The sequence below is a fragment of the Loxodonta africana genome, chromosome 16, assembly GCF_030014295.1.
Source record: "Loxodonta africana isolate mLoxAfr1 chromosome 16, mLoxAfr1.hap2, whole genome shotgun sequence".
Lineage (NCBI taxonomy): Eukaryota > Metazoa > Chordata > Mammalia > Proboscidea > Elephantidae > Loxodonta > Loxodonta africana.
This window is the reverse complement of record NC_087357.1, coordinates 37,677,146-37,698,773: the sequence shown is the minus strand read 5'-3', so window position 1 is coordinate 37,698,773 and position 21,628 is coordinate 37,677,146. Positions and strand designations below refer to the sequence as shown.

Here is a 21,628-nt window from a genome sequence, read left to right as displayed (position 1 = left end):
TGCTGTGTAAACTTTCACTTAAAACACAATGAAATATTTAAAAAAACAAAACAACGACCTATGTCAAGATAGCATTTTAAGAAAATTATAGGCCCCAAACCGAGAGAGTAGAGTAGGTGATCAGCAAAAAAGAGGAAGACCCTCAGCGAGATGGATTGACACAGTGGCTTCAACAATGGCTCAAGCATAACAGGGATTGTGAGGATGGCACAGGACCTGGCAGTATTTTGTTCTGTTGTACACAGGGTCGTTATGAGTTGGAGCCAACTTGACAGCACCTAACAACAACAACATCAAAACCAGGACAATGGGATGATGCTCTTAGCTCATTTTATCAATTCTTACTAACTTAAATTAGTGATGAACAGCTTTTGCTTGTTTCTAGTATTGTCCACTTCATTTTGGAGCTTTTTTTTTTTTTTCCTCTACTGAAATTTATAGCATATGTGATAACAAAGGAATGTTATACTAGATGGTTCGAGGAGAGGTTACTTCCAGTTTCAACATTGTTTTACTGAGGTAAGTTGTGTGTAGGTAAAAATAGGCAAGACATAAAGTAGCTTCACTTTAATTATCCGTTTCAGAGATACCCTCCATGGTAGTAGAATAATAATAGGATCATATTGTCGGAATTTTTTAAGTTGTGAAGAGACAGCCATGGTCATGTAACAAAATAAAATGAAGAACAAAGTTTATCTAATATATATTAATATGTAATTTTTAAATAATCTGGCATTTGGGCATTAAAAATGGTGAGCAGATCATATAAATGATTATAGTAATTATTACTTGTATAAACCAAATCAAATTTTATATTCTATCCTTTGTTTTTAAAAAAACTTTAAGCTCTTAAATTTAACTTCAATGAAACGAGTTATTTAAGTGATTGTTACTGTCGTTATTTAACCACACACTCCCCCAGCGTGACCCTGGCTGAGTCTAAATCTCAAGAGATTTGGATCCCATGAGGTACTGAGAATGAAAAAGTCATCATTTGAATATTACCAACTTTTTTGTTTTTTTCGTCTTCACAGTAGTGGAAGCTTACTTTTGAATCTGATAGACCAATGGTTCTCACACTTGCGCTGCATCAGAACCTACAGGGCTATTGAAACACAAATCACTGGGCCCTGCACCCAGGGTTTCTGATTGGGAAGGTCTGTGGTGGGGTCTCATAATTTGCATTTCTAACCAGTTCCCAGGTGGTGCTGATGCTACTGATCAGGAGACCACCCTTTGAGCACTGCTGTGATAGGTCATATCTTTTTCCATTGCGGGACTTTTAGTTTTGCCTACGTAAAGCTAATACCTGCTTGGGAAAAATTAAAGTCCTCATGAAACAGAGTACAATGTTTGAGACAAACTGAGCAGTCAGTTTGAAAGCATAATTTTGCATGTGCTTCTTTGTGGAACTCTAAACTTTTCTCTGTATCAATTTAGATTACCTTATGCCTGTCTATTTTTACTTATCTAAGAGTCATGGTTTACATGAGTTGCAGAGTAGAGATGAAGGAAGAACATGTACTTCATGTTGGAGAACAACATACAAAAAGGGACGACCACACCTGAAGCACAGCGACATGGCCAGGATCATTTTGCCATTTCTAATACAGTGTTCTAGAACTGAATAACACAAGATAGTGATGTTGGGACTAAGACACTGGCACATTCCTGTCAGTGGGAAATGGGTGTCCACGCTGTCACACATCCTGCAAAGAGACTAGTCTAGAAACAGGAAGTAAGGAAAATGAAGATGTGGTAGATAGGCATTAAACTTTGTACTGAGATGTTTCCTATTTTCCTGGGGCCTCCTGGCTGTTGATCCCTGGACTACAGGTTGAGTGGATTTCTCAAAGGATTCCCACGGTGTAGAGGTGAGCTGGCACTTGAAATGATCTGTGGCTAGGAGTAAAGTGGGGAGGACCTGAAGAAGACCTGGGACACTGAGAGAAGTCTAGTCTAGTATAAACCATTCTTTGTGTTGTACTTCCCCAAATTTCAGTAAGGTCTTATTATGCACAAATAAGTCTCTGTTAGGACTGTGGGGAAATAAGAGAAGGGCTGTGGCCAAAGGTGAAAGGAGCCCAAGGATATCCAGATGGAGCTGAGAAGATGCCAGCTGTACACAGTGAGGGAACAAATGGCCCTAGAAAGAGTGGAGGGTGGATCTGAGACCAGGGATAGCCAGTGTGGAACTGTGGAGTATGTAAGTGCCTCTGGGGCTCCCAGAACCCCAGGGGTGGGAAATCTGGTAAAAGTGGAAGAGGGGTATTGGCCACTGTAATCTGAATGGCAAAAGTTAATATGACTTTTTTGTTGTTTGGAGTCACAGGTGAATAGTGACTGGTCACGTAGGTTATACAGCTTTTCATTTTATGCCTTTGTTTCTGACTACAAAAGTAATACATGTTCACTGTATCAAAGTTTAGAAATAATATTAAAAATCTTACTCTTAATTCTAACCCTCACTGTTAACATTTAATTGAACAGTCTTCCAGTTATTTTACTATGTGTGTATATGAATGCATGAGTATGTGTATATTTTGCACAATTAAGTTTACGGATGACATTTTGTAATCTGCATTTTCCGGTTAATATATTCCATATTATTAGTTTCATAAGGGAACACAATTCCACCACCATCCCCCCCACCCCCTCAGCCGTGCGTGGGCGCACACGTGCACGCACGCCCCCACACACACACACACACGCACACAAACCTGGTTTTTCATCCTTGAACTTTGCCCAGCCAGCCTTTATCTATATATTCCCTCCTTCTGCAAATTGAATGGCTTTTAACCAGCTAAAACTGATCCTGGAGGGTGTAACAGGAAACAGAGAAATATCTGGAGCCCTGGTGGTGCAGTGGTTAAGAGTTCGGCTGCTGTCCAAAAGGTCAGCAGTTCAAATCCACCAACCACTCCTTGGAAACCCTATGGAGCAGTTCTACTCTGTCCTATAAGGTCAGATTTGAGTCTGGTGCATGAGGGGAAGTTCCTTGGTGGGGCAAAAGGTTAACGCTGACCAAAAGGTTGGAAGTTGAAGTCCATCCGTAGGCACCTTGGCAACCGGTTGCTGGTTATCCTACTGGTTTAGTAGAAAAAAAAAAAAAAGATCAGAAAATATCTTGCTCCGCTTTTAGCTCCTCAGTGCATTCACAGAGAACCATGAAAAGGTAGGTTTAAAGTATTTTTTTTTTTCACTTCTATCTTTCCAGAAAAGGTGGAATGCAACGCATTGTTAATCAGAGAAAATCCTTGTTTAATCTGGATTTGTGAATGGATTAAATAGAGTATCAGATTAAAGCGACTTCCTGCAAACAAATGAACAGATGAATCTTTCCTTCTCCTTTGCTTCCACATCTTGATCTCTGATCTGGTTCCCAAGTTTCATCATTTCAGTGTCCTTTGGGCTGGACTTCTTCTCTCAGCCAAAATCCAAAATCAAGCCTTTCCTCTTGACACCAGAAAAAGGCTGTGCCTGGCAGTGTGCCCCTTGAAATGATGTTGTGAGTGTTTGTTGTTATTGTTGTTAGTTGCTGCCAAGTTGATTCCAACTCATGTCCACCCCATGTATGCAGAGTAGGGTTTTCAAGGCTGTGGTCTTTCAAAAGGAGATCACCAGACCTGACTTCGAAGGTGCCTCTGGGTGGGTTTGAACTTCCAACCTTTCAGCTAGTAGTTGAGTACTTAATTAACCTTGTGCCACCCAGAGTGTTTGTTAAACAAACAAACAAAAAAAAACCCAAACCTGCTGCCATTGCAAGGATGGCATAGGACGGGGCAGCATTTTGTTCTGTTGTACATAGGGTCGCTATGAGTTCAAACTAACTCAATGGGATCTAATAACAACAACAAAGTAATCTCACGTTATTGACTTTGGATTTCTTTTTAAGATGCCATTCATGATTCTTATGGTATAGTTCATTCTTGTTACTAAATTTCAATACAGCTATATATTATAAAAGGAGACCCTGGTGTCCTTAGATCTTCAGGCTTGAAACTTCTGAGCTTTCTTTGGCCCTTTCTTTTTCCTTTCTTTCCATTTGACTCTTCATCTCCCATCACTACTTATGCCAATTTGTCTTTAGACAAATCTTATTTGTCTTTGTCCCTTCCAGTCCACCCCTTCAGCTACTTCTATTGTGATCTCAAGGGCAGTAGACTATTCCAGTAGCCTCCTAGCTTGTCTCCCAACCTTCAGTCTCTCCCTTTCCCCAATTTATTTAAAAAAAAAAAAAAAAACCGTTGCCATCAAGTAGATTCCGACTCATAGCGACCCTATAGGACAGAGTAGAACTGCCTCATAGAGTTTCCTAGGAGCGCCTGGTGGATTCGAACTGCTGACCTCTTAGCAGGTGTAGTCCTTAACCACTATGCCCCCAGGGTTTCCTCCCCAATCTCTACCAACCCCAAATTCATTTTCTTAAGTTGCCCTTTTCATGTCCCCCTGCTTATGAATAATCTTTGATGTCTCCTTGTTTCTTACAGGATAAAGTCCAAACTCACTAACTCAGCATTCAAAGGCCTTCTCAGTGTGGACCCAAGCAAACATTTTAGGCATAATTAACCCACTGTTATAAATCCACAACTGGTCCCATTCCAAGGTCTAGCTCATTTTCTGGGCACGGGCAGAGACAGCACTTAAGAAAAGAGCACTCATGGAGAATCCAGAGAAGTGGATTCTACTCTAATCTCTGCTGCTTACTGTCTGTGCAAACCTGAGCAGTCCTCATCATCACTGTATGCTTCATGGTCTCCAATAAAATGAGAAGATTGGATTACCCAGGATTTTGCAGCTCTTAATTCTATTTCTGTATATCCTGATTCATAGCATTTCAGGCAATACTACTTACTGGTTATTGATTACAAAAAAAAAAAAAACACTGCCGTCAAGTCAATTCCAACTCATAGCGACCCTACAGGACAGAGTAGAACTGCCGCACAGGGTTTCCAAGGAGCACCTGTCCGATTCGAACTGCTGACCTTTTGGTTAGCAGCCCTAGTATTTAACCACTACGCCACCAGGGTTTCTGTTTATTGATTACCAAAAACCAAGCCCACTGCCGTTGAGTGGATTCGGACTCACAGCGACCCTATAGGACTGTAGAACTGCTCTACTGAGTTTCCAAGGAGTGCCTGGCGGATTCGAACTGCCGACCTCTTGGTTAACAGTCCTAGCACTTAACCACTACGCCACCAGGGTTTCCGGTTATAGTTTGTGGTGCCCCAGTGCCTAATAGAAATTTTTGAACTATTAGTTGGTTCATGTGAAATCTTTTGTATTTTATGTCTTAAATTGTTTTATTTAGATGAAAATAGGTTTTTTTTCTTTATGAAAGTAATATACACTTATGTCTAAAAATTCATATGATACAGACAAATAAAAAGTGAAAGCTACTCCGAGAGCTGTGCGGGCTGTCAGAAGGAAGTGAACAACTTGAGGTTCTAAGAAGTGACCTGGGAGCTTGATCCCGATGGGAAAAAAAAATTCATGCGCAAACCAGTTGGGGATCAGCAGCCAGGTAGCAAGAATAGCAAGTGCAGAGGATCAGAGGTAGAATTGTCTGGGATCCAATGAGAAGTTGAGTGTGACAGAAATGTGGGGTGTGGGGAGAGGTGTGACCAAAGATGAGGCTGGATGGGGTAAGGGACAGGTAATCAAGGGCCTTGATTGTCAGGCCAAGGAGATCAGATTTGTAGGCAGTGGGAAGCCCTTGGGGACGTTTACTTAGGGGCATGTCATGATTAAGGTGGTAGCATGGAGGAGGTCCCGGGCACGAGGACATTGGTGGCTGGGAGACCATTTTGGAGGCAACTGTGCTGGGCCCCAGCCCAAGCCCGTAACAGTGGGATACAAGAAGCAGTGGGGTAAAATCAGCAGGACCTCGGCCAACGGCTCTCAATGAGGGCAATGCTGGGGCACAGTGCCCTGTGGGCCATATTGAAGCCTGAGGCAATACTGATCCTGTCTTTATTTAAAATACTGATATTTTGTTTACCATAAATCTTTTTTGCATTAATTTGGTTTTTTTTAAAAAAGATTATATTAAGATATTATTTATCTTGATTTACTGATGGCTTTTTTTTTGCACCCCCTCCCCCGGCTTAAATTTGGCATCCAAACCTGCTGGGACATGTTGAGCCTTCGTTGTTTTACACAGAACATTTATTTTTCTTATTTATTCCTCAAATATTCAGTGAATGCCCACTGGGCAAGGCAAATTCTGGATACGGAGCTACAGTGAACGCAAATCCTGCCCTCTGGTGATGCAGGAGAGAGCTCCCTTCCACCACCTTCCCGCAGGACAAAAACCTTCTGCCCTATGTGAACAGAGCCTGGAGGAGACTCTGATTCATTCAGAATGTCTCCCTTTGGATCATTTCTGTCTCAAAGCCAAAGTCTTTGGCTACCCACCTGTCATTTTGAAACAGAATGACACTTCCTAGTGACTACTGTTATTTGCATGCAGCAGAGCTCCTATCACCAACTTCCCTCCTCTGCCCTCTCCACAGCCTCCTTCAATCCTGGCTCCTCACTTCCTCCAGCCTGGCCTTCTGGCAGCATTATTGGTGTTATATTTAGATTTGTGAATTCAGCACCGGAGGCTGCCTCCTCCCAGAGGGTAAGTCCCTGGTGGAGCTGGCACAGAATTTTGACAGTCCCAGCCATGGCGTGATAACCTCAGTAAACCTCTTAAAGCTGAGTTAACATTCCCCGCACCCCACTTGCCTCCATTTCATTGAAGCCCAGAGAGATCATGATGCTTATCCCAGACCACACAGCTTTGAAATCCCAACTCGTAATTTTGCCTATAATTAAAGATAACTGTTGTTGTTGTGTGCCTTCTAGTAGATGCTGACTCATAGCGACCCTACTGGGCAGAGTAGAACTTCCCCATAGGGTTTTCTAGGCTGTAGTCTTTATGGGAGCAGATTGCCGCTGGTGGGTTCCAACTGCTGAACTTTCAGTTAGCAGCTGAACACTTAACCACTGTGCCCCCAGGGCTCCTTATAATTAAAGATAAACACAGACATTTGGAAGTAAGAGAGACTTTAGGAATATCCTGGACCAGCCTCTTCTTGTTGCAAGGGAGGAAACCAAGTTCCAGGGAGATTCTGAGATTGCCCCAGTGTTAATTTAGCTGAGGACCCCTCCCAGCTCTTTCCATCATACCCTGTTCGTCAAATCTCCTGCTGAAGAATAAGTTTTTCCATGACAGGGACTGTGTTTTCCACCTTCCACAGCCCAGAGCCATGTTTACAGTACAAGCCCAAGACGCCATTGTTAAAAAAACTTCATCATACATGCCAGTGGCCAGGCTGGGATATCAACAGCAAAAAGAGCAACAACAATGGCAGCCAGCATTTATGGAACACTTACTATGTGCCAGGCACTTTGCATACGTCATCTAACCCTCACAAGTACCCTCTGAGGTAGGTAAAATTATTGTCCCCATTTCTATAGATCAGAAAACTTGGCTCAGACAGGTTATGCAATTAGCCCCAGATCCCACAGCTAGTAAATGTCAGAGCTGGGATTCAAAATTGGACGGTTTGACTCCAAAGCCCGTGTTGTCAATCACCCCTGAATGATACCAACTAACTTGTTTTAATTTGGCCCCTCACCATGGCAGGTGGCAGGTTTCACCATGTGCCTCTTTAGGCACTTTTCTCTCTGCCTCGGAGATGGCATCCAATCCCTCTACCAGCCAATCTTTACTGGGGAGCCACATGATTCCCCACCCTGCCCTGTTACTGGTCCCTAGGCCCATAAATGCTTAGGAGCCTATTTCAGTCTTTAGGAAGTAACAGAGAGGGAAGACGAAGTGACAGATTGGGAGAAGGGGAAAGGAGAAGGTAGTGCTTTTAGGTGGTGGGAGGATAGGTAGCAGGGGCTGTCTGAGGTCTGCAACATGTTCAGAAGTAAGGTGGCTGAGCAGAGCAGGTGGAGGGGGACCTGAGCACCGTAGGTCCATGTGTCCTTTCCTGACACCTGCCAGGAAGGCTACCAAAGAGTCATGGAGTGGAGGGACTGTGTCCACATTACACATGAGCATCTGGCTGCTGGGGTCATTTCTCACTAACCATCTATTCACCTTAGAAAGTAATTTGCAAGTTACTCCAGACAGTTCACACCTTACCGTTTCTTTTTTTATTTTTTTTACTGAGATCTGCAAATATTTTGTGCAAGTCTTTGGCAGGTCTAAACTGCTGATCTGAGCTATAAGCAGACAGAAATTGGGCTGACTTGGCACAATGAGAAGCGGGGATGATTCTACTAACAACCTGTATCTTTCAAAAATCCTGGCAGGCTTCCCCCTGACTAACAGAGCCAGTTAAGTGTAGGACGCGTCACCTGAGACTGGTGAAATGACAAGGAAATTATTGCTACACTAGCTTAAAAAGCTCTTAGAATATTTGCCACTTGATGTGACAGCAGAAATTGTCAAGGCCCAAGCTCTTCCTGACTTTAGGCGCTGGGGGCCTTTGGGGTCTCTAGGAGTCTAGCACTTTCCTTTCTCACAGCACAGACGAAACCTTGCTGGTCCTTGCTCTCACCCACCCACACAGCAGGGAGGGGCCTGGGTAAAGGGAAATTTCTTCATAAAACCACACAAAAGCAGGGTGTGAATGCTAAAGAAGTTAAAGGAGGCAGCTGCATCCATAGACAACACAGACTCTTGGGTTTGGAAGAGACTCCCGAGGTCACGCTGTTTAATTCTGTCACTTTGCTTGGCTCTGGTGTGGTCATTGTTCTTATGAAGTGGTGACAGCTGAAATTTTGATATATGCCCAGTCTCTCCTTTACCAGCACGGAAATGACTGCGTGAACTTCATGATTCCAAAGCTGAACCAACTGCCAATAAGCATGTAAGACCAAGTGACAAATAAGTCATTCTAATTACATTTCAGAAAAAAAAAATTTTTAGTTTACAAGTGATATTGGTCAGAAAATGTAATTCTAGAAAATGAATGTGTTTTAAGAATTTATGCTTGTCCTTTTAAAAATTTAATGAGGAAAAGTGAGTCTTGGTTGTGTCTGCATGGTACAATTTAGTATCGTATACTTGACTGGGAACCCATTTCTGCAACTAAAGAAAAATGTTTTCAGGGAGAGAAGAATAATTTTGAGGAATGTATGTTTTGTATACTGAAAAATTTTTGCTCATTTAATCTCATTTCCCTGGGATCTGAGTAAAAAAAAAAAATAGGAAATGTCTTTTTTTATTATTATTTTTGGTGAAGATATCACATACATCAATTCAACAATTTCTACATGAACAATTCAATGACATTGGTTACACTCTGCAAGTTGTACTACCTTTCTTGGTATTCTTTTCCAAACAGTTTCACCATCATCAACACAAATTCACTGCCTCCTAAGCTTCTCATCTAGCCTTTCAAGTTGCTTTTGTCAATTTGTTACCATATAGATAATCTTTGAAAGAACACAACGCTCAAGGCAGACATTGTTTGCTAACTAAGCTAAACTACACTATATTGTTTGGCTTAGGAAACACTGGTGCTGTAGTGGTTAAGAGCTACATCTGCTAACTACAAGGTCCGCCATTTGAATCCACCAGGCGCTTCTTGGAAACTCTATGGGGCAGTTCTACTCTGTCCTCTAGGGTCACTCTGAGTTGTAAACTGTTTAGTTTAAAGATAATTTCAGGGGATAGTTCCATTTTAAGGTTTAATGTCTTCCTCAGGGCAAAGTCTGGATTCCATTAGAATTTGAGTTCTGTTCCGCATTTTCCCTCCTGAAAATGGGGAGTATCTCACGTGCAGGAATGGGTGTGGGGAAAAGCATTGTAATTCTTAAAAAGCACCTAGGAATGTTTTTCAAGAATACATTAAAAAACAAAACAAACAAACAAAAAAACCTTCAAAATAATAGCTAGTTGATCAAACAAAATGTGATCATTGTTTTATAGCAAATATGGAAAATAATTTCATTAACAATTATAAAATTTTTTTTTTCAATTTATTTTTGAGGCATTTACAAGAATAGCTTTTGCTTTTATCGTGGTAAGAGGTTGTTTTCAGCATCCATCCTAAAACACTGCATTACCCCAATGACACAATTTGGCACACCAAGAAAGCCCAGGTCAGGAGGAATTTTTGGGAATAGGACATTCACTGAGGTCACCATGGGTCGGAGCTGACTCTGTGACAACTAACAACAACAATTATATATTATGGAGTCACTAACAATAACAACAAAAAACCTGTTGCCACTGAGTTGATTACGACTCATAGTGACCCCATAGGACAGAGTAGTACTGCCTCACAGGGTTCCCAAGGAGCAGTTGGTGGATTCAAACTGCCAGCCATTTGGTTAGCAGCTGAGCTCTTAACCACTGCGCCACTAGGGCTGCATGGAGTCCCAAGGGTGGTGCAGATGGTTATGGTGCTTGGCTGCTAACTGAAAGGTTGGTGGTTTGAGCCCACCCAGAAGCACCTTGGAAGAAAGGCATGGTAATCTGCTTCTGAAAAATAAGCCATTAAATACCCTATGAAGCCATATTCTACTCTGATATACATAGGGTCACCATGAGTTGGAATTGACTCCAGGACAACTGGTTTTATTATATGTTATGTATTATTAGTGTATATGTATTATTATTCCCACAGCAAGTATTGAAACCCAGGTTCTCCCTGATTTCGAAGTCCATATTCTTTCCAGTACAGCAAACACACCTTTCAGGGGTACTTCTTAAATAACACTACATTGCTGCAGTATGCTCAGTCTACATGTAAGATCAGCTCTTGAAAGTATTGAAACCCAGGTTCTCCGTGATTTCAAAGTCCATATTCTTTCCAGTACAGCAAACACACCTTTCAGGGGTACTTCTTAAATAACACTACGTTGCTGCAGTATGCTCAGTCTACATGTAAGATCAGCTCTTGAAAGTATTGAAACCCAGGTTCTCCGTGATTTCAAAGTCCATATTCTTTCCAGTACAGCAAACACACCTTTCAGGGGTACTTCTTAAATAACACTACGTTGCTGCAGTATGCTCAGTCTACATGTAAGATCAGCTCTTGAAAGTATTGAAACCCAGGTTCTCCGTGATTTCAAAGTCCATATTCTTTCCAGTACAGCAAACACACCTTTCAGGGGTACTTCTTAAATAACACTACGTTGCTGCAGTATGCTCAGTCTACATGTAAGATCAGCTCTGCTCCTGATAATTATACCCCACTCTCAGATTACATGAACTGCTGTGGGAATATTCCTTGAAGAATATATATTAGAGTAAAACCATACATATCTTGAGTCAGCACAGAATTTAAGTTTGGACTTGAAAACAGTGTAATGGCCTGGAATACTGACAGCATGGATTCTGTAGGACTTTACCGGGGTTTCTGACTAGTAACTTGACTGCCTTAAAAAAAAAAATGTCTAGGAAAAATATAGAACCCAGACTTGGCTAGAATGTTATAAAAAAAAATTCTCCCCAGTAAATTACACAGGGAGAGAGTAGAAAATGAGGGCGTGTCCTGCTCTTCCTTCTTTCTCACAGAAACACGTGGAAGTCTGCTCTAGACTGGGCTCTGTTAGTGACTTAACCTCTCTGGGCCTCAGCTTTCTTGCTTGAAAAACAAAAGGGTTGGAGAGGATGGCCTCTAAGGTTATTAAGGTGAATCTTTATAATGTGATGGGGTTTCTCCATTCATGTCTGTTGTCCCTACATGTTACAGGGATAATAGGCATGACTGGGATCCCTATGGAGCCCACGGCCAGAACCAGTTATATAATTTCCAGGGCCCAGTGCTAAATGAAAATGCAGGGTCCCTTATTAAAAAATTATTAACGATTTCAAGAAGGTGGCAGCAGAGCATTAAACCAAGTGCAGAGTCCTTCTGAATGTGTGCTGTGTGCAGTTGCACAGGCCGCATACCCAGAAAGCTCTGCGGCCTCTGTTTGTGTTCCCTGCATTGTGGGAGGGATGCACTCTGGAGTAAGTGTGGGACCCCCAGCTAGCCTGCTGGGAGGCAAGAACTTCCCTGGGTAAATAATCCTTTCCCAGGAAAGTGCCCAATAGATAAAGTGGCTCATTAGGTAGACAGAACATGTTTCTTAAGCTAGCTTCCTCACCTTGCTGTTGTTTTTCTTATATTTTATTTTGATATATAGGATTGTTAGTCCCCTTTGTGGTTACCTTAATATTTACTACTATTTTTCTAAGTTTAAACCTAACTTGTATCTCCCTATACTGCCTTGATTTCCTCTCCATATGAAAGATCTACGACTACTTTATTTAGTCCCTCTTTATTGATTTAATTTGTCATCTTTTACATAATGACATCACTGATTCCCTGTTTTTAGTGTTTTTTTAATCTTGATTCATTTTTGTGATTTTCCCTATCTGGGTAGATATCTGGTTGCTCTGTCCGGTGTTCTAGTGTTGGGTTGATATCTGATATTACTGATTTTCTAACCAGAGAATTACCTTTAGTATCCTAGTTTTTAGTTTGGTTTTTACAAATTCCCTAAATTTCTGTTTATCTGGAAATGTCCTAATTTCACATTCATATTTGAGAGACAGTTTTGCTGGATATATGACTCTTGGCTGGCAATTTTTCTCCTTCAATGCTTTATATATGTCATCCCATTGCCTTCTTGCTTGCATGGTTTCTGCTGAGCAGTCCAAGCTTATTCTTATTGACTCTCCTTTGTAGGTGACTTTTCATTTATCCCTGGCCACTCATAAAATTTTCTCTTTATCTTTGGTTTTAGCAAGTTTGATTATAATGTCTGGGTGACTTTCTTTTGGGATCTACCTTGTATGGGGTTTGATGAACATCTTGGATAGATACCCTCTCATCTTTCACAATGTCAGGGAAGTTTTCTGCCAACAAATCTTTAACAATTCTCTCTGTATTTTTTGTTTTTTCTCCCTGTTCTGGTACTCCAATCATCTGTAGGTTATTTCTCTTGATAGAGTCCCACATGATTCTTAGGGTTTCTCCATTTTTTTAAATTCTTTTATCTGATTTTTCTTTGAATATATTTTTATATTGGTGCCAAGTGTTTTATCTTCAGTCTTGCTAATTCTCAATTCCATTTCCTCAACTCTGCTTTGCTGACTTTCTACTGAGTTGTCTAATTCTGAAATTTTATTGTTAATCTTCTGAATTTCTGATTGCTGTCTCTCTATGGACTCTTGCAGCCTATTAAATTTTTTGTTATGTTCTTGAACAATCTTCTCAATTTCCTTGACTGGTTTATCTGTGTGCTCCTTGGCTTGTTCTATGTTTTACCTGATCTCCTTCCTGATATCTTGAAGAGTTCTGTATATTAATCTTTTGTATTCTGCATCTGGTAATGCCAGGAATACATCTTCATCTGGAAGATTCCTTGATTCTTTGTTTTGTGTGTTTGTTGATGCAATCATGATCTGCTTCTTTACGTGATTTGATATTGGCTATTGTCTCCCAGCCATCTGTAAGTTATTGTATTTATTTATTTTATGTTTGCTCACTGTGTCCTAGCTTCTTGCTTAGTTTTGTGTTGATATACCCAAATAGGCTATGAGGGTGAACTAACTTGATTATTGGAGCCTTTGAAGCACAAATGTCCTGTCACCAAATGGCTAGAGCTGTTACCAGGTATATGAGCCTAGGAGTGCATTCGCTTTTCTTGTATAGGTTCAGCTCAGGTGTCCAGGTGGTCAGTCACCTAGTGTGTGGTGTAGGCTCTCACCTACTATCTTAGAGGAGCCTTGGTGTATGCACAGGTTTCTGGTCACAGCAGGGAGTCACACTCTGAAGAAGGCAGGGGGCTGAAAACCTTCCCCTGAGTGTCTGTGAGGAAGTCATGTCCCTGTTCTCTACAGCACTCTGGTGGGTGGGCTCTGCAGCCGTATCATAGGTAGCCAGTGCTTTTAAGTGTAAGGACTGGTAGGCACCACTTATCCTTGGACCCCTGTTGCAGGTGGCTAGGTGGTGTGGGTGGAGCCTCCAGTCCTCAGGCCCCTGCTATGGGTAGGTGAGGGCCCTGTTTAATAGGCAGAGCAGTATCAAACATCAGAAATGTGCCTTTCCACCACACAGCTGAAACAGTTACAGTCAGACCTCAAACAGATTCGCCCTTGCAATATAACAGCCAGCTCCTATCTGCTGTAAAGGGGCCACCTGGATCCATGCACGGGTGAAAGACAAAGTCTGTGGACTGCTTGCGCCTGGACTGGAGCCGCTTCTTTTCTGAGTTTCCAGATTAGGGGAGTCAGCAGAGCCTTTTTCCTCCCTTTGTTAATTTGTTCCTTCTCCAAGGCCAGAAGAGTGGCTCTGGGAGTGCAGCAGAACTTATCTCAGGCCAGGGAAATCAACTGTTAATGAAGCCAGCTGGGGCAGAGGGAGGAGGGATCAGAGAGATAAAACCAAACAAAAAGAGTTATTTCAAAAGTTGAAGCTATTAGATCTGCAGAGTAAATTAGACAAAATCAATTGTCTTGTGCCGAGAGCGCTGTTTTATCTCAGATTCTGGAGGCATGTGTAGATTGTATGTGCTGTCTTGGTCCCTGCTGTGGTCATGTCAGGTGGTTGGGGCTGTGCCACCTTGCTTGCCTTCTTTTGCTGAAGCAGCTGTGTCCTAAACACCACTGCGAGCCGTGCCACAGTCATGCCAGGGGAACTGGGGTGCACCACTTTGCTTGCCTTCTTTCGCTGAAGCAGCCATGTCCCCAAACAGTACCGCCAGCCCTGCCACAGTCACACTAGGGAATCGGGGCTGAGGCACTGCCACCGACTCAGCAACTCTTTGCTGCTTCTGCACCATCTCTCCCTTCCTCTGTCACTCAGTCCAATTTCTTAACTTTGCCTTTGATGCTCAGGGTTCGTAGATTGTCATATACGTAATTGATTTTTTTTTGAGGGGGTCTTTGTTGTAAGAGGGACCACCGGAAGCATCTGACTACTCTGCCATCTTGGCCACACCTCCCTCACCTTGCTTTTGAAATAAGCATTAAAACAGCCATACTGGACTGACAGTTATCTTTTGGAGGGGTTACACAATAGTGCTGTAAAAACGATGTGAAAACTAAGCCTGGAGGTGTAGCTGCCAATAGAAGCCCCTTTCCAAAGAGAGGTGAAGGCAGGACAGGGAGGAGGAGCAGGGACTTGTGGGAGGAGCTCTTTGTGGAGCACGCAGCCCTCAGCTGTGGAACAAGGTACAAGGTGTGGGGAAGGAAGACAAACTTGCTCACTGATGGATAGAGAACTGGGGATAGGGAAATAAAAGAGCCAATGAGGAGGTCAACACGCAGCCAAGAGATGTAACTCCCTGAGTGTGGTTTCCACAGCAGGCCAGGCAATCCCAGTGCCCAGCACCAAAGCTGCTTGCCCTGGAGACAGTGCTGGAGCCTTGGCCAGTGTCACACTTTGGGGTTCACACTTTCCTTGATCTGGAGGCAGGGACTTGGATGGTGGCCAGAATTCCACCTAATTCGCAGGTGGGGCCCATATCAGGAGCAAAAAGTGTGTCGCCTTCTTACAGCCCTAAAGGCCTAGAAAGCCCAGCAAGAACTTGGAATAAGAAAATTAAGGTTGTCCCTGAGAGTTTAGACATAAACACCCAATACAGCAAATAAAAGTAAGTTCAGCTTAAAGAAACACAATGTCTTGGTTAAATGGACTTAAAAAGTTTCCCTGGCAAGGGTGTATATGTAATCACAAGAGCACTGCAACCCCTTTAACTCAGAGGCAGGATCTAGGATCACCCAAGGCCTTGAGCATCTAACATTACAATAGACAACAGCCCCACACCAGCCTGGATACCTCACAAACACCGCCTCTCACCATTCCTAATGTGCATAAGAGTATCAGGCAAGCTGTTTCCTAACATCTGAAGAAGATCAATACAATCTGAATCGTCATTTCATGGGCAGATATAGCATTGATTCATAATAGACAATAAAATTAAAAAAAAAACCTCTTTAAAACAAACAGGGTTGCATCTCCAAAACTCATCTAGTAGTTTTTAAAAATAAAAATAATGCACCACTGGTGACTGAGAGACCAGGCAAGAGGTGACTCTTGCAGCAGGAACAATCTCCATTAATAGGAAAATTATTCCAAATCCGTGCCTCACAGACACTGCCACAGAATCTACATCTATGACTGAGAAGGCATTAGATGGTGGATAAACAAGCGCGTTGTCTCCCTTTCACGTCTTCTTTGGTCCTTTATCCAGTGTCCTTGGGTAATGTTCTCTCCATGGATCTTCAGAGAGACACATTCTGCTCCCAGATGCTCACAGTGTGTCCACCTCCAATCAGAATTTGGTCGTTGGACTTTTTAATAACTCTGTTATCACCTAATTTGCTTTTTATGACTGCCTTAAGGGTTCTCACTCAACATTCATCCAGTCTATTGGAGAGACAGAAACAGAGACTATTCCAGAACAAACTTATGTCTGAAAATCTTTTCCTGCTTTCATTTCTCTCCCCAGCAGAAGACAATGTGTACCTTAATGGTGCATGTAATTCATGGAGTCTGTTTTTTGTTTGACACCAAAAAAGAAAAAATGAATTGAAATGTAGTCTCAAGGACCTCTAGCTCTTCCCCTTGGCAACTCCTCACCCAAACTGTCCCAGACAGATGAAAATCAGGAAATCTATGGACGTATCATAAAGGAAAGACTCTACAGGGAGTGGTGGGTGAGTGGGTATGAGTGCTTGGAGAAGGGTGAGTCAGAGTTAGGGTTGATAATGATACCATGGACCGAAACAGGAAGGGCCAGAGGGGGAGGTAGTGGAGGGAGGGTGAAAAGAAGGTAGAGTTTCCTTCTGAAGAACTGAACTTGAAAAGTCAAGTAACTGGAAACTCTAATTGAAGATTCCAAGACATGAAAAGAGAAGTCATGTCCCAGAATCTGTCAGGATTCCAGAGTGAGAGGCTTAGCAGAGAGACTCAGACAGGGCTCAGTCATTTTCTTTGCCACTTAGATGAAGGCAGAGAAGGAAGTTTTGTTACATCTATAGTCCACACAAAGCTAAATGCCACAAAAAATCCATTGCTGTCGAGTTGATTCAGATTCATAGCGACCTTATAGGACAGAGTAGAACTGCCCCACAGTGTTTCCAAGTAGTGGCTGGTGGATTCGAACTGCCCAATTTTTGGTTAACAGCCGAGTTCTTGACCACTGCTCCACCAGGGCTCCTAAATGCCACAGGTGTCAGAATTAATAGGCAAAAATAGCCAAAATGACTGGAAAGAAGAACTGAAACTAACATGAAATTTATCAGGGATCAATGTAAAGTCCCATGTTTATATTCAGAAAAGAACTTGTACAACTACATAGAATAATAACAACAATAATGATGTTAATAACCACCATTTATTTTTATCCAATAATTACCATATACCAGGCTCACTATACACCAATTACGTCACCAAATCATCTATTTAGTTCTTACAACAGCCCTATGGCATTGGGGCTATTATTATCTTTGTCTTACAGGTGAAGAAACTGGGACCAAGGAGATGAAATAAACTTGCCTAAAGTCACACTGTTAGTCAGTGACAGAGTCAGTATTCTAGCTTCGGTTGTCTGGCTGAAAACTACAATGCTCTTTAACCAATAAGCTAAGGATTCGGGAGACCTGAATCGACCACACTTGTGTCAAAGACCTGGGGATTTTATCTTTTCCATTCATAAAAATAAGTGGGTACATGTCTATGTGTGTTATGAAGAAAAATACACAAGCATAGATATTGAGTCAATTGGGAGACTATTAAAGACATAAGAATATACACAATGTGATCCAAGGCTTCAAAATTTTGAAATGTTTACGTAGAAGTATGACATTTTTATGATCATAGGAATATTTAGTGTGGAAGAATTGAGAACTCAGGCCTCAGCTGGGTTCTGCTAGCATTATGTTATATAATCAAGGGAAAATCATGCTAAGAATCAACTAAAAGATTCTGAGAGTTTATGAATTCCTACCAACAGAGAATCCTACTTTATTTTAGTGCCTCAGTAGGAGGAAAAAGCGAGAATTTGTGCTCGTGTTTCTCTGTTACAACTTAGCCACCTTAACTGTCTCAGTTTTTCTCCAGTGGAAACTCTCAAGGTGAGTACCCATCCCCAGCTGGTCCATTTTCTCTCTCTCACCTTCACTTTGGGAGTCCTTGGTTCCTTCCAATCCTGCTTGCCCTCCTTTCCTTGGTTGAGTTCGCTTTCCTTCCCTTGCTGATCTCTCTTCTGCTTCTATTTCTTTTCAGCCCTGGGAATATATGCCCTGGATCAAGGTCTTCCCTGCTAGCTTCCGTGAAAGACACTCACGATCTCTCTATTTTTGGGGTTAAGAATTTGAGCAAATTCTCATTAATCTTTGATAATCCTAAAACTATGAACACAGCTCTTCTTCTGTCATCCAGTGCCAAATAATTGCACAGTTAGACAACATTCTGAATTGATGTTAACCAGTGAGGACAGAGAATACAAATCACAAGGGTCAAGTATTTTATCTACCTATTCTTCATCATCCCACCTAACTATAGAAAAGGTTTAAGATGGTGTTTCAAGTCCATTGTGTTTAAATTTTATTTCTTTGAAAAGTTCCACGTTGACAATGCCCATTTTACCAAAACAGGCCAATTCTGTAAAGACAACTGAGCAACCAAGTGGAAAAAAAAAAGTTACTTCTGCCCAAGTAGATGAACGTAGTGTATGATCAGCCACAATATAATTTTAGTTTTCTACCCTGTGATCTATGGTTATATGTTGCCTATCAACTACTCTGCAATCAAGCTGAACTTTGTCCCAAAGGGAAGAATCATAAAATAATTTAGGTTCTATTGCCTTTCCTTATTTAAATTCCAATCTGGATTTCCTAAAAGAGGTTCTAATGTTTTCTGTAGCTCTAGGTTATGGAATATGTCTGAAAAGGTCCTTTTTGACCTTCTTGCTGATTTAAGAGAGGCCCTGATAGCCATGTTTGATAATTTCTTTGGTCTGTCTTTCCTTTTCCTTCTCAGTGCTGTGCCCCAAGTCCAGGCCTACAACCCCAGATGCTTGGGTTACTTACCTGCCCCTCTTCCTAGTATCCCTGCCTCCAGGTTCCCTCCCCTTTCAATCCATGCTGCCGACTTCCCTCAAACCTACTGGTGAACTCTTCTCTGCCTCCCTATCGTTAGAGCCTAACTGTTCTTTATGATCTGGCCCACCCTGTGTCCAACCTTATCAGGACATTCTGGTCCCACATACCCTACTCTACCACTTCTGTTGGCCCAGAAAACTCTCCCCCTCATCCCACAAGTGGACTGTACTTATGGGCAGTTCCAAACCTCAGCTTTTGCTGTTTCCTGCCTCCCAGCACCTAACACTTTTCTTTGAACTCTCCAGCTACATTTATCTTACCCCCTCTTAATGCCTACCACTTGAAACCTCTTCTCCATGACACATCCTCCAACTACTCCAATTCTCTTCTTATACTCGTTTAGTCACTTACTATCTTCCATCATTTTACCTGCTGCCTCCCACCCCTGAAGGTAAATACAGCAACTTGAGAGCAAGGGCAAGACTGAGGTGTCATCTTGCCCGGCACTCAGCGCTGATCACACGGTTCACATTCAATGACAAGCTATTGCAATGGCTGACGCAGCTGCTGCCTACCGATTCCAGATCAACAGTTCATTTCAAACTACCATTTATCAAGCTGCTACTAGGCTTAAGATATTTCTTTTAACTGTGAAGGGCTATCCCTTTGCGAGTTTAAAAATTATTTTTCTTAAAATTTGTCTCAAAGTTCTAATTCTCTTGCTCCTTACTCTCTGTGATAATTTATCTGCTACTTGTGTCACATCACCTCATGGAAAACTGAAGTTCCCTTAGTACTTGGAATACAAAATGCTCATTGAACATGTAAGAGTTCTAATCTCCAAAAACCATGATGATGTTACAATTAGGCCAAAAGAAGGCCTTCCAAATTAAAATTTAGAAAGTCATTTATTCCATAGCTAAGAGGAGTTTCTTAACTCTTGCCCCTTGGGCCACTTCTATTTATTCCTACTAAGTGGCTTCTTATAGATTATTATAACAGTGGCATGAGGACATTGGAAAAACAGATCTAATCGCCCAAAGATACTTGTGATATATAGTCACAAAACAAATAAGAGATGATAAAACTATAATGACTACAAATGATTACCTTTGTTCTCAAAATTAAATAGTAATTCACAATGAAACGGTTGAGGACTCAGTTTAGACAAATACTTCTTTAGAAAAGTTTGTTGCTTTCAGACTCTGAAAGCTGACATTTGGTGAAATCTAAGCCTCTTAGCTTTTCTTTTTTGTTGTCTCTCCAGAGCTTTGCACTTTAATCTGTCACTGGGAAGAGCCAGTTTGTGCTGGCTACACATTTCTTGCTCCAACAAGTTTCTTTAAAAATTCAGTCTATTTCCCTACAGTAATTGCCACCCACTGCCTTGAAGTTAGCAAAGTATTCCAGGATTTCAGTACTTCTGAGATACAGTAAGAAAATTCCCAAAAAAAGGAGAAGAAAAAGGAGAAATAGGAGAAGTACTGAATAGGGAAAATCTTACCTCAACTTCTGACTGGCTGGGACAGTTATCTTATTAAGCTTGTCCATTCTTTTCGGTAATTGTAAGCACTACGGATAAGTGTTCAGTGGTAGCATCAGCAGTTCCTGGCCCTCCCAGGCAGTAGCATGATAAGCGTTGGGTCTCAAGGGTCCCTTGTCACTTGAATCTGATTTCCGAGAGCACAGGCTGCTGGCAGACACTCCTGCACTAGAGAGAAGTAAAACTTGCTCGAGCACATAGCAAGTTTCATGTTTCTACATAATCATGTGATCAGGGTAGCCAGCCAGCTTGGCTGATTACTCCATGTTGTGTAAACTTTAATAGTGAAACCTATTGGGCATGCAGATTTCTTTCCAGCTGCTTTTTTTTATAACCAGATTTGTAATTAGGGCAGGACAAGCTTCTGGCTGGTCACGACTTCCTGTTGTCTTGTCCACATACAGTGCCTGTTTTCAGCAAGTATCATGATATGCTGTCAACGGCAGCTTCCTGGCCTCAAGGAAAAGCAGGATAACCAATTCCATCCTAATGTCTTTTTGAGACTTTCTGTTCATTTGCTTAAAGTCATGGATATACTTTTTCCACTTTTAAAACCATTATAAATGAGAACCCTGGTGACACAGTGGTTAAGAGCTCAGCTGCTGACCAAAAGGTCTGCAGTTCAAATCCACCAGCCACTCCTTGGAAACTCTATGGGGAAATTCTACTCTGTCCTACAGGGTTGCTATGAGTCAGAATCGACTTGACAGCAACGGATTTTTTTGCTATATGAAAATGGCATTTCTGTGCTGTCTATTCTGTCTCGTCCCCTCCCCCCCCCAAATATTATTTGAATAAATATCAAGGTGGCAGTGACACAGTGGTAACAGTTTCCTCAGAGAGTTAGAGTCTCTCGTTTCCTGGAGATCTATGTAAAATTGGATGGAAAATTCTCTATGCAAGATCATTTGGGGGTAGAGACAGGTGATCTGGAAAAGGAGAGATGATCACCATCATAAGAAGCGTGGCCTCCTTATTGGGCTGGTGGAGTCTGGAGTTACCACGCTGGTAGCTAGATGCTTTCAAGCTCA

At 41.9% G+C, this 21,628-nt stretch overlaps 1 protein-coding gene and 1 long non-coding RNA gene across 4 annotated transcripts in view; one reads left to right on the top strand and one right to left on the bottom strand.

The window, feature by feature from the left end:
• The window catches only part of LOC111750302 (uncharacterized), a 30,771-nt gene extending 25,583 nt beyond the window's left edge, over positions 1-5,188 (top strand). The window contains exon 5 of the long non-coding RNA XR_002785462.2: positions 4,491-5,188. This is a non-coding gene — a long non-coding RNA (uncharacterized LOC111750302). The remainder of the gene's footprint in view (positions 1-4,490) is intronic.
• BLNK (B cell linker) overlaps positions 1-20,860 on the bottom strand; it is a 95,937-nt gene extending 75,077 nt beyond the window's left edge. The window contains exons 1-2 of one of the 3 annotated variants that reach the window (XM_064269539.1): positions 20,559-20,860; positions 18,127-18,304 (exon numbers count right to left, since the gene is read on the bottom strand). Coding sequence is in view for 1 of the 3 variants with exons in the window: in XM_064269538.1 (XP_064125608.1) it covers positions 20,559-20,605 (47 nt within the window). In the remaining 2 variants the exon portion in view is untranslated. The remainder of the gene's footprint in view (positions 1-18,126; positions 18,305-20,558) is intronic. The other 2 variants (XM_064269540.1, XM_064269538.1) reach the window with 2 other exon arrangements.
• Positions 20,861-21,628: the final 768 nt, after the last annotated feature.